Raw genomic sequence first — 14861 nt, 5'->3', positions numbered from 1 at the left:
ACGTATTTTTGCACAGAGGCCAGAGTGATCCTGTTAAAATGTTAAGTCATACCTTATCAATTATCTATTCACAATCTTCCCATCACACTCAGACTAGTCAGTCACTTGGGCCAAAAGGCTCTCAGACCCTGCCCCTTCAACCCTCCTCTGCCAGGAAAGCTCTTCCCGCAGGTACCCCCATGGCTCATTCCCTCACTTCCTTTAGGGCCCAACTTCAATGTCAGTTTCCCAGTAGAGCTTTTGCTGCCACCCCACCCTAGGTTCCCCACACAGCCCACCCCTAGCTCCTCACCCCATCGTGTTGAAGTCATCATCAGGGGGAACGTAGTCCTCATCATCACTGGTCAGGCCCAGCTCATTCCCATAGCACTGGTGAACAAAGTGCCAGAGCTCCTTGGGGCAGAGAGGCTGTGGGGGAAAAGCGGTATAACCTTGATCCTCCTTCCTTCCGGACCCCTTGTTCTGTACATGAGCCAAGCTGGCTCCCGTGGAGGGCAGAAGCCAAACCACCTCTCCCTAGCTGAACGAGAGTGGAGCAGCCACCTCTGTGATCTCAGCAGAACGCCTAGGAGTACAGACTTTCCCAAGGCCAGGAACTCGGCTCTTCCTGGACTAATCCTTCAGCAGAGGTTTGCATATCGTAACCAACTGGTCCCTTGCATGGTAACTGCCCCACCCACGTGTCTACTGATGAGGTCCAGCATGAAGAAGCATAAACTCAGGGGACTCCGAGGCTGGGGTGACCTCGGAACTTCTGATTTGGATGCTGAGCACCTACGGGTCTCCGGACCCTGTCTCCCACCCATGGCAGAAATCTCCTGTGACAGGCCTGAGGTTCTCAGAGCTTCACTCTGGGCAGCGTGGAGCCCATTCACAGAGAGGACAGGCTACTTCCAGGACTCAGGTCAGCACTACTCATGGAAGCATGCGCCACTCTCCCAAGCCTGGTGGACCATGAAAAGACTTGGGCATCTTGGAGCTGGCTAAGTAAAGAGCGAGCTCTCACGGGAAAGCACATTTGCTGGATGTCCCCCCTCCCCGCAGAACATACCTTTTCAAGGAGAGCATTCTGCCAGAGCCGGAACATCATCATGTATGTCCTATCCCGGGCTCCAAACGACGTGAAAAAGTGCTGGATTGCAGGAGAAAACGGAGGAACGTGCGTCAAGATAACACAGGAATGGAGACAGAGGCCTTTCTCCTTTAAGACACCAAATTCATCCTCTAACACCAATGGCTCCATGATATCTGTGATGGGCACAGGCACTTCAGCCACAGACGTCAGACATGGAGAGGGAGGCTCCAGGCACCTGGGACCTCTGCGATCCCCCTGCGATCAAGTCCTTCACTTTTATACCCACACTAGTCTCAGTGCTTTTCTCGCCTGTTTCAAGTTTTCACCTCCAGGGGCAGGTGCTTGTGGCACAGCAGGTTAAGCCACAGCCTGCGATGTTACCATCCCATATCACACCCCACACTGGAGCACTGTTTTGAGTCTGGCTGCTGCACTTCCAATACAGTGCCTGGCTAATGTGCCCGGGAAAGCAGTGGATGATGGTCTAAGCAGCTGGGCCCCTGTCACTCATGTGGGAAACCTGGATGGAGTTCCAGGCTCCTGGCTTCAGCTGCCTGGCCCCAGGTCTGGCTGTCGGGACCATTTGGGGAGTGAACCAGCAGATGCAAGATCTCTCTCTCTCTCTCTTTTTCACTATGCCTTTCAAATAAATAAAATAAATATTAAAAAATAAAAATTTCATCTACATAAAAATGTCTTTCACTCACATACTAGAACTGGGTCAGAGGTGAGCTATGAACTAACTCCCTCCCCCCCAAAAAGGGGAGGGGTGAGACAAATTCCCTGACTTCCTGACCCTTTTCATTCATTTAACAAATATTTAAAAATTAGCATGAGTGCTCTGGCAGTTGTGGCCAACTGGAGAGTGAATCAGTAGATGGGGACCTCTCTCTCTCTGTGTAACTCTGACTTTCAAATAAATACATCTTTTTTTTTTTAAAAAAAAAAGTCAGCATGTGTTGGACACGAGTCTACATGTTTGGGGCACAACAAGGGACAAAACAGGGAAGACCTGCTCCCCCAGTGCTTGCCTATCAGTGGGATCTGTTCTTAATATTCAGGAGACAGGCAACAGACAACCCAATCTTAGTGAACATCAGTAAGTGCTTCCAAATGCTTTTTCATTTGGAAGTATCCAAAAATGCACTGGGCATTGCACAGATGCGCTAACAACTAATAACAGGCTGCTGTAGAATCACAAAGCTGGATGGGACCAGAAACAGGAAGTCAAACCCAGGACTATCTGACCTCAACACACATGGCTTCTGCCGCTGAACTGCCCAGGTCCAAGGAAACTGTAGACGTCTTCAGCAGAAATCTAGTCCACTCAAGCCTTAACTAAATCAGTCTGCAGACTCTGGCTGAAGGTCAAAGACTGTCTGACCTGCCTTAAATTTTATCCACCGTAGTCGCCCCTGTGGATAAGGATAATCTTTTTCCTACTAGGCTCTTCCTCCTGACATGTAATCAGCTACATGCTCATCTCAAATGAAGACTACTTCCCTTTGCATAGTGCTTCACAATTAGTGTTTTCAAATATGTAATGGTATTTCAAGACTTATTTCATGTTACACATACAAAAATTCAGGCTCAGCCTCACATGCCTACATCATGGCACCTGATTTCAGGTGTTTTGGCTCCGTGTCAATGTCTGCCACTCCAGCCTCCAGCCACCCTGCCATCCCTGGAGAAGGTTCCTGGAACCCGCATCACCTGTCCCACCTCTCCCTCCCACTCTATTAGCCTCCACATCCACGCTATTTAAGGGCAGAAGTACAGCAGTCAGGGTTGGGGTAGGTAGAGAGGCCTGAACTAGACTCCACTTACCTTTTCTGAATCAGTGCAAACTTGGATGGCATTGGGAATGAGGCGAGCTGTTTTTTCTTTAGTCATGGAGCAGATGTCTTTCAAACGAACTGTCAGCTGGCATCCCCACGGGCACAGGGAAGAACAACAAGCAAGAGGAGGTATCAGTAGACCCAGACAAAGAGTGCTTCACATGACACCAGTGCAGGCAGGGAAGCCAGGTCATAGATGGCACATTTATAGAGCTGGAATGGATGACCCTAGAGATCTGTGGGTTTATCTCCTTATTTCACAGAGGCCACACAGTGAGCCTTGTGGGTAGCTTGGTTCTTGGCCCAGGAACCTTTCTTCCTCATCTGTACACAGTCTGCTAAATGTGCAAAGAAGTCCTTCCATTATTTGTCACAAACACAGATTACTGCCACTGGACAGGACCCTAGAAGTCACTTAGTTAATCATTTTCCCCCATTTACCAAGCGGAATCAGAGGGAAAGACAGAACTAGCCTAAAATCACACAGCTATTTCATTGCAAAACCCAGAGAGAGTGCACACCAGTGCATGAGTCCCAAGGCCAATGCCCTTCTTACTTTACTATGTCTCTTTCTATAGCAACTCCTGTCAAATATTTACCTGCCTTTGCCAAAAGCAAATGTTCTCAGTACTCTCTTCTCCACCCCGAAGGAAGGAGGGGGAGGGAAAGATGTGGTAGAAGACATCTCATTGTTAGGACCCAGAGTAACAAATCCCTCACGACTGGTGCATGGGTTTTTGTTAATTATGCAAAGGCCTGGCAAGAACCCAAAGTCAGTAAGAAGAAAGTGAAGGCAGCTTGCTCAGCCATAACCAAGGGTCCACCCAAGGGAACAAAGCCCCAGGTCTTTACCAGGGTTTCCCAGCGGAAGATGTTGCTGTAGAAGCAAATCCAATTTTCAGAGAGGTAGAGTCGGCCCTGAAGAAGGATGTCTCTTTGGAGTGCACATGAGTAGTCTGCGGCAGGATGGGGACAGGGGAGCACAGAGGCAGGAAGCATTTTTAGCAAACCACTCGGTAGTAGGCATGTCACCACCATCCCCCCACCAGCAATGGGGAAGCCTACAGACGACCAGGCGCATGACAGCATGACCTAGTAGCCAAGGCACTCCCTGGCACCTCATGATCAGGAACATAAAGGTGAAATATGCTACTGCCTAGAGGCAGGGGAACGAATGGGATAGCAGAGGGCCCCCCAGAGCTAGAGGCACAAAAGGCCAACAACATTAAACTAACTTCCCTCCCTCCATCCACCATGACACCAAACCCTTCTGCCCATCTGAGAAGTTAAGGGTCAGTGACTCTGCAGGGTAGGCTCTCAAGGCTACCAGAGATGTGCTGCTCAGCCTTGAGACTGCCAGCTGGAGCCAGGGATCTGGACATCCCCCTCTCCCTGTTCCCAGAAAGACGTGCTTACATGGCCTGGCTACAGCCTCTAGACAGAAGCAGCCTGGGTGCTAGGCCTGGGACCCTTAGAGACTTCTCCCCGGCCCACTCCCAGGTCACCCGGCTCACCAACGATGAGGCGCTCCGTGTCTGGAAGTTGCTTAAAGAGCTTTCTGAAGTCTTCATTTCTCTGCTTGTATGTGGGACTTAATACCTGCAGGACAATGGCCAAGGTTAGCAGGATGGACCCAGGTTCTATGCGGCTAGTGAAGAAGGTGCAGGACCAGCATTTGTTTACATGATAAAAGGACAAGGACCAGGCTGTGTTAACCCACAGACCTAGGAGGCTAGGCCAGAAAAGGAGGCTCAGTGTGGAAAAATAGAGTGGGGAGCTGGCGCTGTGGCATAGTCCTGCAGTGCCGGCATCCCATATAGGCACTGGTTCAAGTCCCAGCTGCTCCACTTCCAATCCAGCTCCCTGCTATGGCCTGGGGAAGCAGTGGAAGATGGCCCCTGCACCCACATGGAGACCTAGAAGAAGCTCCTGGCTCCTGGCTTCAAATCTGCCCAGCTGCAGCCATTGCGGCCATCTAGAAAGTGAATGAACGGAAGGAAGATTCTCTCATTCTCTCTCTCTCTCTCTCTCTCTCTGTGCCTCTGCCTCTCTGTAACTCTGCCTTTCAAATAAATAAATAAATATTAAAAAAAACATTATTCAAATTCTTTTTTTAAAAAAGAGAAAGAAAAATAGAGTGAAGAGAATCTGATATTATACCATGGTCTGTATCCAACATTCCTCAATGAGAAAAGATCAATCGTATGAAGCCGGGGTCCACATTATATCCAAAGAATAAAGAGGCAGGAGGGCCACCTCCAGGGGGCTCCCTGGGACACATTCTGCTGCTGCTGCTCAGCCTTCAGCAAGCTGGCAGCAACACCTCAACAGTGAAGCAGAGGGCCCCGGGGCAGCCCCAGCCACCCAGCAGGACCCATGGTGGGAAGCAGCCCAGTGCATGCCTCAGAAGAAGCTGTCACTGTAACACAGTGGGCATTTGGCTAGATGTGAAAGACAAGATGTTTTAAAAATCACAAAATACTTCTAAAAAGCCCATAAAACATAAACCATATGCTAAGAATAAATGCACAAGAATTTAGAAGCATCTCTGGCTCCCTAGGCATACCTCATGTCCCTCCCCTGCCTCACAAAAAGATCCAATCCCAGCCCTTACTGTACTGATAAGGAAACTAAAGCCAGTCAGTGGCAGATCCCTAACCCAAGGCTCCGTTATCCCACAGGCCCTCGGGGGCCAGGTAGGGGAAGAGGCGTGTTACGGAAAAACATACTGGAGAGCATGCAAAGCATTTTGCATCTCCTGATCCCGAGTCCTGTGCTCACCCCCCGCCGCCACTGTGCCGCCAGATGCCCACTCTGCACGCCCAGCTTGCAGGGCGCCCAGGTGCAGGCTCACACCCGCACACTTCCTCCCTAAATTCTCCTTGGGAACTCCATGAGCTGTTGAACAGACAGAATTCCTGTCCTTTCAGGGTTTACAATCTTGACATTTAAACAATAAAAATATAAGTGTGGGTACTTGGTGCAGTGGTGTAGAGCTGCTCGGGATACGCACATTTCATGTCAGAGTGCATGGGCTCCAATCCCAGCTCTGCTTCTGACTCCAGCTTCCTGCCAGTGTGCACCCCAGGAGGCAGCAGGGGATGGCTCAAGGAGTTGAATCTTTGCCACCCACAGGGGAGACCTGGATTAGTAAGATTCCTAGCTCCTGGTTTCTACCTGGCTAACTACGTAGCTAGCTGTTGTGGGCATGTGTGGAGTCAACCAGTGGATGGAAGACCTCTGTAAGTCGTCTGCCTGTCCATCTCCATCCTTACGCCATTCAAATAAAGCAAAAAGATACGCAATGATAATTTCTCTGATTTGAGAATTGCACACTGTAAACACGTATCAAATTATCACACTGTACCCCACTAATGTGTGCAGATTATTACATGTCACTAAAAATACTTCGACAAAATAAATCATATGAAGATATGTACCCACAGATGAAGGAAGGCACCCACGGAAGATGCATAAAAAAAGTGTGCAACCCAGGAAGAGCCTTGCATGGCAACAGAGACTGTACTCCACCCAACCACATGCTGACCTACTTCTGCAAGACACAGCGCTGCTGACCCTTGGCCAGGGGCACGCCTGAGGACAGACGGTCCAGCTGATGGTAATGCATGTGTCTTGGCCTATTACACTTTCTCCCCTACCTCCCTGGGACCCCAATGGCATACAGCTTTGGTGATGATGGGGCGGGCCTTCAACCTCTCATCTACCTTTCAGTAGAGCTGAATGGCCCACAAGGAAGCCAAGGCTGTGCTCAGCACACGCTGCCTACCTGAGCGGTACCCTGAGCATCTCTGTGCTGGCAGAAGGAAGAGAATTAATTTCAGGAAGTCAGGGGGAGAGGAAACGGCAGGCGTTTAGTTTGAGGAGGTTCCCTGGGAGAGAGAGGGAGAGAAGAACAGAGAGAAGGGTGCTTCCAGCCACTGTGTCTGGAGTTAATAACTGGAATTTCAGCCTTAGTTCTGAGCTTATTTACAGAGGGAGTTCCAACTGCAACAGTAGCTGTCCTGGTGCCTTCCCCAAAGTAATGCTGTCACAGAGGCCCCCCAAATCTCAAAAACCACCTGCCACAGGCTTGAACCAAATGTCAGAGCCGCTGTGAGTGAAGATCAGGAAGCCAGCCCATCCGGTGACTTTGAAGGCAAAAAAAAAAAAAAACCTCAGCATACAACATTCCACTGGTCCATACATTAGTTTCAGACTGGTCCTGGGATAGGCAATCTAGATGGCCCCCTGGCCTCTTGAAACACAGCCCACCTGATCCTGAGTGAACTCCTTATCACTGGCCTTCCAGAGCTGCCAGTCGCTTCCACAGAATGATTAATTACCACGGACCATGCACTGGTTCAAGCGCCATCGTGTGTTATCTCCACCCTGTAGGGTTGCTTTCAGAGTCCTTGTTTCCACTCCAAGAAGCCGAGGCACAGAGAAGCGAAGCAATTTGCCCGCAGTGCCTGGTTACTGAGCAGGAGAGTGCAATGTGAACCCAGGCCATGTGACTCCAAGTGCCGGGACGTTCGCCTGCTTGGGGACTCCCCACTGTCTTTTCCTGTCCCCTAGTGGGTCACTGTGCTCCACCTATCACCATGCACCCTCTCAATGCCAGAGACCCTTGCCCTTTCCCTTCCACCCCCTGCACTCTTCATGAACTCTCCAGAGGTGAGGCATGGCTCCCCGATTTTAATTTAAAATGGCCAAAGGATTCTGGTTCCAAGATGATCAAGTCTGGGGCCCTCGGATAGCAGAGCCGAACGGGGCATGGCAGGGTGCACAGAACCGTGACAGAGACGCGGAGAGAGAGGGTCACACACTCACAGCTGGGATTTCCTCAGATCCGTGCTGGCAACAGTGTTCGGCCCCAGCAGGGACGTCGACAAACCTCCTCAGGGGCCCTCGCGGCGACCGGCTGTCCTGCTGCAGCAGAAGGCTCCACAGGACCCCCAATTCCATCAGAGAGTCCATCGCCCCCCAGGGGAGCCCAGCTCCTGAGCTCTGACTCCTGACTGTCCCACGGGAGGAATGAAAACAACGGGCCTCGCTTGGCCAGGGGTGGCCCTGGCTTCTTGGTGACCCTCACTGAGGTCCTCTCCTCTCCTAGAGCTGTGTTCCCAGCATGAAGCCTCACGAGTGGGAGGGTGTGGTCAGCATGGCTCTCGGGACAAGCTGGCTGGCCGGACTCCCACAGCCGGGCTCTGCTTTGTCCTTCTCGGCTGGTCTTCGGGCTGAGGGTAGCCTGGGGGCAGCAGGGTGGCATGTGGTAGAGCACCCCTTCCTGGTCAGCACAGTCACCCTCAGAGTCCAGCTGAGACAAGAGGACGCAGACACCACAACAGGTGCACAGGGCCAGCTGAGGGCTCCAGGGGGCCAGGCCCCCGGGTAGACAGGCAAACTTTACAGTGGGGGCGGGGGTCTAGCCCCATGGGTTACTCACACGAAGTCTGAGGCTCCAGAGAGGGACCCGAATGCTGAGCTCTGCAGTCCAGGTCTGTCCACTAACTGGCACATTTAATCAATGTGCAATGGGCGGGCACGGGGTCACTATGACTCACAGCCCTCCCCAGGCAGAGGGGCCACCCCTGCCCGCAGCAACAGGGCCTGCTCTCATCCCCACCCCCTACACACACCCCTTTTCTCCTCCAGGACGTGCTCCCTCCAGCTGACCAGCAAACAACTTTCTTTGTTAGAGTCACCCGCGGGCAGGAGGGAGGCAGGCAGGGCGGTGGGCGGGCAGGCCAGAGCCCTACACATGCTTCAAGTTACAGGATCTGGGTGATGGTCCTGGCCAACGTCCTCCAGTAACCCCCAGCCTAGCCTGGCCTCCCCAGCAGATGTTTCCTGCAATGGAAAGTTGCTGGCCACGGCTCCTGGTGGGGGAAGGGACGGGGAGGTGCCAAGGGCGCTGCTGTTATGAGGAAATCTGAAATCTGAGACTCCAACAGCCAAGGACTTCTCAGAGACACCCTCTCTCCTCCCTGACCCCATCCACCAACTTCTCTGTAGCAGCAGCAGCCAACCTGGGAGTTTAACTGATCCAGTCTCAGGATGGGCAGAGAAACGCTGGGGAGGTCGTCCGCAGAAGCTGTGGTCCACAGCTTCAGGGACTGTCTGCGGCACCTCCTTCCTTTCCAGGGACCCCGCCCCATGTTCAGCAGTAGCAGGACAGGGATCAAGGCCAACTGGATTCCCAGACAGCTGCTCAGACCTCAAAGGCAGTACAGGGGGGCTAAGAGCAGGCCATGTGGCCCCCGTCAGAAGGCAGCTGCCAAATTCAGAGAGCACAGCGGGAGCCAGGCCAGCAGGGGCCACAGAGGCTGCAGACAGAGCAGCCCAGCAAGGGGAGGAGACAAGGTGGGGCTGCAAGATTGGACTGCCAGGAAAAGTCAGACCTCTGGGAAACAGGGCAGCGCCCCTGGCCAGCTGGGCCACCTTGCCAGGAGGGTCTCGGGGTACAGGGAGTCTCAGGGATCCCATTCAGCAGCACTCATTTTTTACCTAAATGTGACCCAGTAAAGGCATTACGAAATGTCCATTCCCAGGGGCCCTACCCGACCATGCTAATTCAGACCAGCCTGGGTTCTCCCACAGAAAAAGTAAAGGAAGAGTCTGACTTCTCTGCCAGTCCTCTCCTAACAACCCTCTCACCCCCTCTCTTGACAGACATTCCCCCGATGCAGCTCCTACCTCCACCTATCATGCAAGTAACTGATGCCACTGGACCACCATCTGCCCTACAAAGGAGCTATGCTTCAAACGGTCCTCTCTCCCATAGCACAGAGGAGGATGTGTTTCCAGGGTCAAACACACCCGTTCCTTACCCATCTCTCCAACTGTCTCCCCAGTGGACACTTTGCCTGCACACAGCTGCAGATCCCCCACCCTCACAGGAGCCCACAAGTCCCCAGCACACAGCAGTCCTATCCCCAGCAATGGACAGGCCACCACAGTGGCCCCATTTTCCAGGGTGACCAGAATGCCGTGTACACCCCAAGATGCAGGCAGCAGACAGACCCGGGAGGTTCTGGGTTCTTCCTGTGGCTCCCGGAAACATCTGGGGTCATGATGCGGGTCACACCAGGGGAGGGCTGTGGGTGAAACACACCCGCCAAGATAACACCAGGGAGATGCGTCTCAGTGTGTGCCAGCCTTGGTCTCTTCCTCCCCCACACCAAGGGCTGGGCAGGGCGGGGCAAGAGCCTGAGCCTCGGGAATTGGCCCTGGGCTAAACATTAACTCTACCGCAAACACAGGGAGCTGGGACCAAGTGGTACCCCCTTCCCGGACACAGCGGGAGGGAGCAGGTGGAGGAGCCCAGGAGAAAAACAGATGGATTTTGTTGGAGCACTAACCCCACCTAGGAAGAAACCAATAAAGATCTGCAAATCCGCCAGCCAAATCTGGGTAGGCCCAAGAGAGATGTGGGGCAAGGGGTAGGGGAAATGGGGGAAGTGATGAAAAGAGAGGGGGTGTACATGGTGCAGAACAGGAGGGAACAGGGCAGAGCTGGGTGTGGGCTAACATCTGGAGAGGTGGGTCCACTCTGGAGATGGTGAGGGGTGTAGGCGGGGGAGGGGCACTGGGAGGACTCCAGCAGGTGGAGGGAAGCAGAGGAAGCACAGCCCATGCCTGGGGGAGCCCTCAGCAGCAGCCCCACCCCCACCCCCACGCAGCTCTCCCACTTTCTGGACTGCCCTCCCACACCTGAGAGCTCTTCGGCTCTCAAACTGGTGCTAGACTTGCTGGGCCTTCCCACAGGATTAGCTCGGGTCCTTGCTCCCCTCCCTAAAGCCAGCATCCCCTCGTGGAGGGACAGCAGGCAGCTTGGGGTTGAAGTCTCCAACAGCTGCCTGGGTCTGGGCTCCTTCCCCAGGCTGCCCCAGGCTGCCCTGGGCATGGTTTACCCGCAGGAATGAGAGAGAAGACAGAACGGGGTCCATGTGCCCACCTGACTCATCACAGAAACAAGGCAAGACACACACAAACAAGGTGAGACGCACGCCCACCATGGGAGCAGGGGTGGACTGCACCCCTCCCGCCCCTCAGGTGGACCAGGGCTGCATCTTCAGAGCCAGAGACCCCAATGACTGACACTGGGGGGAGGGGGAGGCCAAGAAGAGAGGCTACAAGCAGGCGTGGCGAGGCCAATAACCCCCAGTGGACTTTTCCACGTGGTCTTGGGGTCCCACCTCTCCTCCATGTGACCCACTTTTTTAGACTGAGTGGTTTATCATCCTGGTGACAGCTCCTCTCCAGCTAACCACGGAAAAGTAAGATGTTTTTGTCTTCAAAAAGGTGGTACAGGGGCAGAGGCAGGTGGTGGGTGGACTTCCGCTTACATCAGAGCCAGGCAAAGCAACAGACCCTTGCCGTTCCGAGTCCAGCCGGGGAGTTTCTAACCATCCCCAGGCTGGGGACTAGAAAACTTTACCTGTCCCTACCCAGAGGTCTCGTGGTGCCATGGTGGCACCTCGGGCATCAGAACAGCTGGAGAGCTGAGCTAGCACGAGGGAGCATGAGAACGGGGCTGTCCCCCGAGCTGAGAAGAGGACGCAGGGGCCTCCAGGAAGGGCAACTCAGGCCCAAGGGAGGCGACTGAGCAGGCTCAGGGAAAACAGAAAACCAGGTCACAACAGGAGGGGCAGGACAAGGGCCTCCTGGGAAAACCCAAGTGTACCCCCAGGGGGAATCTAGGGGTGCAGGGGGTGTGCAACGTTAGTTTCCTGATGAGGCATCTGAGTACAAGAGCACAGTATCTGTGCAGCAGCCCGAGGAGGGAGCCCAGCCACCCCAGGGTCAGGCACTGGGCCGGCGACGGTGCCCTACTGCTTACGACTCAGGGGCCTCTTGAGCAAACACCCAGGTGGCAGCTTCCTGCTCCCGCCAGGGCAGCGGCGCCCAGGAACACAGCCCCGGGCAGGCCAGCCTCCACGCGGAGGTGCACTGGCACCATCTCGTTTCCTCCATGGATACCCAGAAGTGGAAAAGCTCTGAGCCAGGTATCTGTCTCAGCCTCAGGAAAAAGGCAGGGGCTCCTCTCCCCAGCAGCCCACAGCCTGGCGCTGCAACAGACTGGCCTCTGCTGCTGACCCTGTGCACGGCTGCCCGGCATTCAGGGAACACACGAAGGAAACAAGGCTGTCAATCAACTCCAGGGTGTGAACCAGGCGGGCCTCCACCGTGCACAGGACACATGGCAGGAGGTGCTCAGAGAGAGACTTCAGCCAGCTCCTGGCCAGGGGAAATCTTCAAAGTCCCACCACAGTCTAGTCTACGTGGCTTGAGACAATGACAAGGTCTCTGCAGAAGCTGCGGACTCTACCAGACAGTTCTGGGTATGGAGCAGCCAGACCAGGTGCCTCCTGCGTGTCCTGTGCACTGGCCTGGCAGTACCTAGGACAGTGGATGTTTTCTAGAAGGAACATGCCATGAAGCTCCTGGGAAGGGGGGTGCCTTGGGACAGAAAATTCCTCCGCATTGGCCATCTGCTCTAATCAGGCCAAGTCTTCTGACTGTTTCCCGCCATGGCCTTAGTCAGCTGAACCCCCAGGCTGCCCCAACTCCAGGATTCTGTCAGGTCTTGGACTTCGTACTCCGCCCCTCTCCTTCCCCAGCTAGCCTCCTGTACGAAGGGTAGAACCTTGTCCAGGCATCTCCGTGAGGCAGGGGTGCAGTGGGCCATCCCTCCTGATCTCCCAAAATCAAACCCCTCCCACGCTGCTACAGAGGACAAGCACTGCCACTGGTTTGGAAAGGAGCAGTTGGTAAGGAGGGAAAATCCCTGGGGAACCAAACTGCCTTCCACACCACCCCCTCCAGTCCTCCCCTCCCCATTCTCCCACCCACTTCTCATGCACCCCAAAGAAGAGAAACAGCAGTACTTACATTATACCAACTCTGGCTTTTCTGAAAGGACAAAACAAAAGAGAAGGCAAAATTAGTCAGGGAAGAGAAGTCGGGAATGGCCAAGGACGCCTGGCTCCAGAGGAGGGGACACAGACAGCAGAGGGTGGGCGGCGGGGAGGAGCCCCAGGGCACTGCACGCTTCCCATGTCGCTGCTCACGGCGGGGACCTCCTTTCTCAAGACAGCCCAGAAAGGAGGCCCAGGGAGCAGTCCATGCTGGAAGCCCTCTGTGGTCAGGGCGGTCGGGGAGGCAGGCAGCGGCAGCACCAGCCAGAGCTCAACCAGGAGGGAGTCGGAGCCCCATCACAAAGGTCTTCTGATGGAGTGAGGGATGCGCCGTGGACATCCAAGACCCAGTCCCGCAGTGGGCCCTGACCAGAAGCCAAGGACGAGTGGAGGCCAGTCCAGCTGCTTTTTCTCCAAGTCAGCCCCTCTGGACAAAGCAGGGTTGGGACACTTAGAAGGCAGTGCCTGAAAACTGCACCGCCGCTGTCAGCTAACGGATGAGTCGGTTCCTGCCTCCCTCCCAACAACTGGCTGGCTGACTGAGCAGTCACGGTGGGGGTGAGGCTGGGAGGTCTGCTGTGGGAGGCAGGGTGAAGCCCCCCTCCAACCCATGGTGTCTTCAATCGGCAGCAGCAAAGCCAGACCCACTCGCAGTCTGAGAATTCAGGTGCTTTCCACTTGCCAGAAAAATGGGATCTGAATGTTTGCTACAGAAAGAGAAGTGGTGGCTATGGCTGTGCCTTGTCGGCTGCAATCCTCCCGGCCATCCCAGGTGGACGGCACTTGGAATGAGGCTGGGGCTGGGGTGTTTTCCAAGTGAAGACGTTTGCTAAGGGAGTGGGGAACTCGGACAGTCATTGCATAGAGGAGAGCTCCACCTACAGGTCAGCGCCTTAACTGTATACACAGGGGTGCAGGTCCTGCCCCCAGCAGGACCCTTCATGGCCTCCCTCCAGCTGACGGGAAGGGGCGCTGATGCTGAGAGCAGAAGAGCATGTCTGCGGGAGCTGTGTCTCGTGGGGAGGAGGTGTGCACCTGCTGGAGGGTGGGTGACTGTGACCACACTGATGACCAGAGGTCAGGGCGACTAGCTCGCTCCCCAGGCTCCTCCATGCCACTCTTGCTCTGAAGACAGAGGGGAGCCAGACTTACACGGGTGCTGCCTCTGAGGGATTTCACCCTCAGGCCGGGAGGAGCAGGGTGGCCAGAGGGCAGGGCAAGTGTGTCAGGCCCCTGGGGAGTGAATTCTCCGGGGTCATTTTCCAACAAGGGCTCTAGCTGAGGCCTCGTCGGAAGTCTCAGCTCCCACCACAGCCTCAACCCCTCTTCCAACTCAGAGGCCTTAGCGGGCAAAGAGTACTCAAAACTAACACAGTCATCACAGAGAGAGGCGTGGTTGCGTGAGAATCCTGGACATCTGAGCACTGCCGCTAAGGCCACCCACCTCTGGAAGGGGCTGCATGGGGCAAGCGGGCTGCCTCTGACTTGGTCTGCATTTTGGGTCCTGTTGCTTGTGACATGAGGTCATGTGAGGCTGTGATGATGAGCGTGAAAATGCACTTCCCAGTAAGAGGCAGGTGCACTCTAGGAGCTGCAAGCCTCATCGGCCACACAGACTCCTTGGGCTTCATCAAACCCAAGCAGGGTCTTCAGACTCCAGCACCCCAGCCCAATCACACCGGCTCCTCGTCTCACTCTCCAGGCCTTCGTGGAAGACCCTAGGAGAATTCAGGATGGCGGGCTGTGGGCTCCCTGCCACGTGGTGCTGCCTGCCTCCTGCCCCAGGCAGACACAGGGGCCAGGTTTCCCTTTCTACGTCTGACACATACATGCCGATGCCCTCCGACTCTTCCCGGAACACCGGGCTTCCACCAGAGAAGCCGTGTCCTTTCTCTCCCAGCTCTGCGACAGCTTCCCACCCGCCTCCGATGTGCCCTTCTGCAGAGGGGTGGATAAGAACATGTATTCTCAAGTACTGGGAAGAGGCGTGAAGTAGACCAGCAAAAGTAAGGGCTTTAGAAGCTTTGG

At 54.7% G+C, this 14861-nt stretch overlaps 1 protein-coding gene across 30 annotated transcripts in view; it reads right to left on the bottom strand.

The window, feature by feature from the left end:
- GRAMD1B (GRAM domain containing 1B) overlaps nt 1–14861 on the bottom strand; it is a 274580-nt gene that overhangs the window by 24520 nt on the left and 235199 nt on the right. For 26 of the 30 annotated variants that reach the window (XM_089334956.1, XM_089334918.1, XM_089334923.1 and 23 more), the window contains 6 exons: nt 12808–12828; nt 4428–4512; nt 3766–3869; nt 2903–2998; nt 1052–1132; nt 293–408 (listed from right to left, as the gene is read on the bottom strand). In XM_089334956.1, coding sequence (XP_089191082.1) covers nt 293–408; nt 1052–1132; nt 2903–2998; nt 3766–3869; nt 4428–4512; nt 12808–12828 — 503 coding nt within the window. Of the gene's footprint in view, nt 1–292; nt 409–1051; nt 1133–2902; nt 2999–3765; nt 3870–4427; nt 4513–7743; nt 8738–12807; nt 12829–14861 lie in introns of those variants that run through there. The other 4 variants (XM_089335043.1, XM_089335021.1, XM_089335010.1 and 1 more) reach the window with 4 other exon arrangements.

Source organism: Oryctolagus cuniculus, chromosome 1 (genome assembly GCF_051225735.1).
Source record: "Oryctolagus cuniculus isolate XC-2025 breed Fujian yellow rabbit chromosome 1, ASM5122573v1, whole genome shotgun sequence".
Classification (NCBI taxonomy): domain Eukaryota; kingdom Metazoa; phylum Chordata; class Mammalia; order Lagomorpha; family Leporidae; genus Oryctolagus; species Oryctolagus cuniculus.
This window is presented reverse-complemented; position numbering and strand designations above follow the sequence as displayed.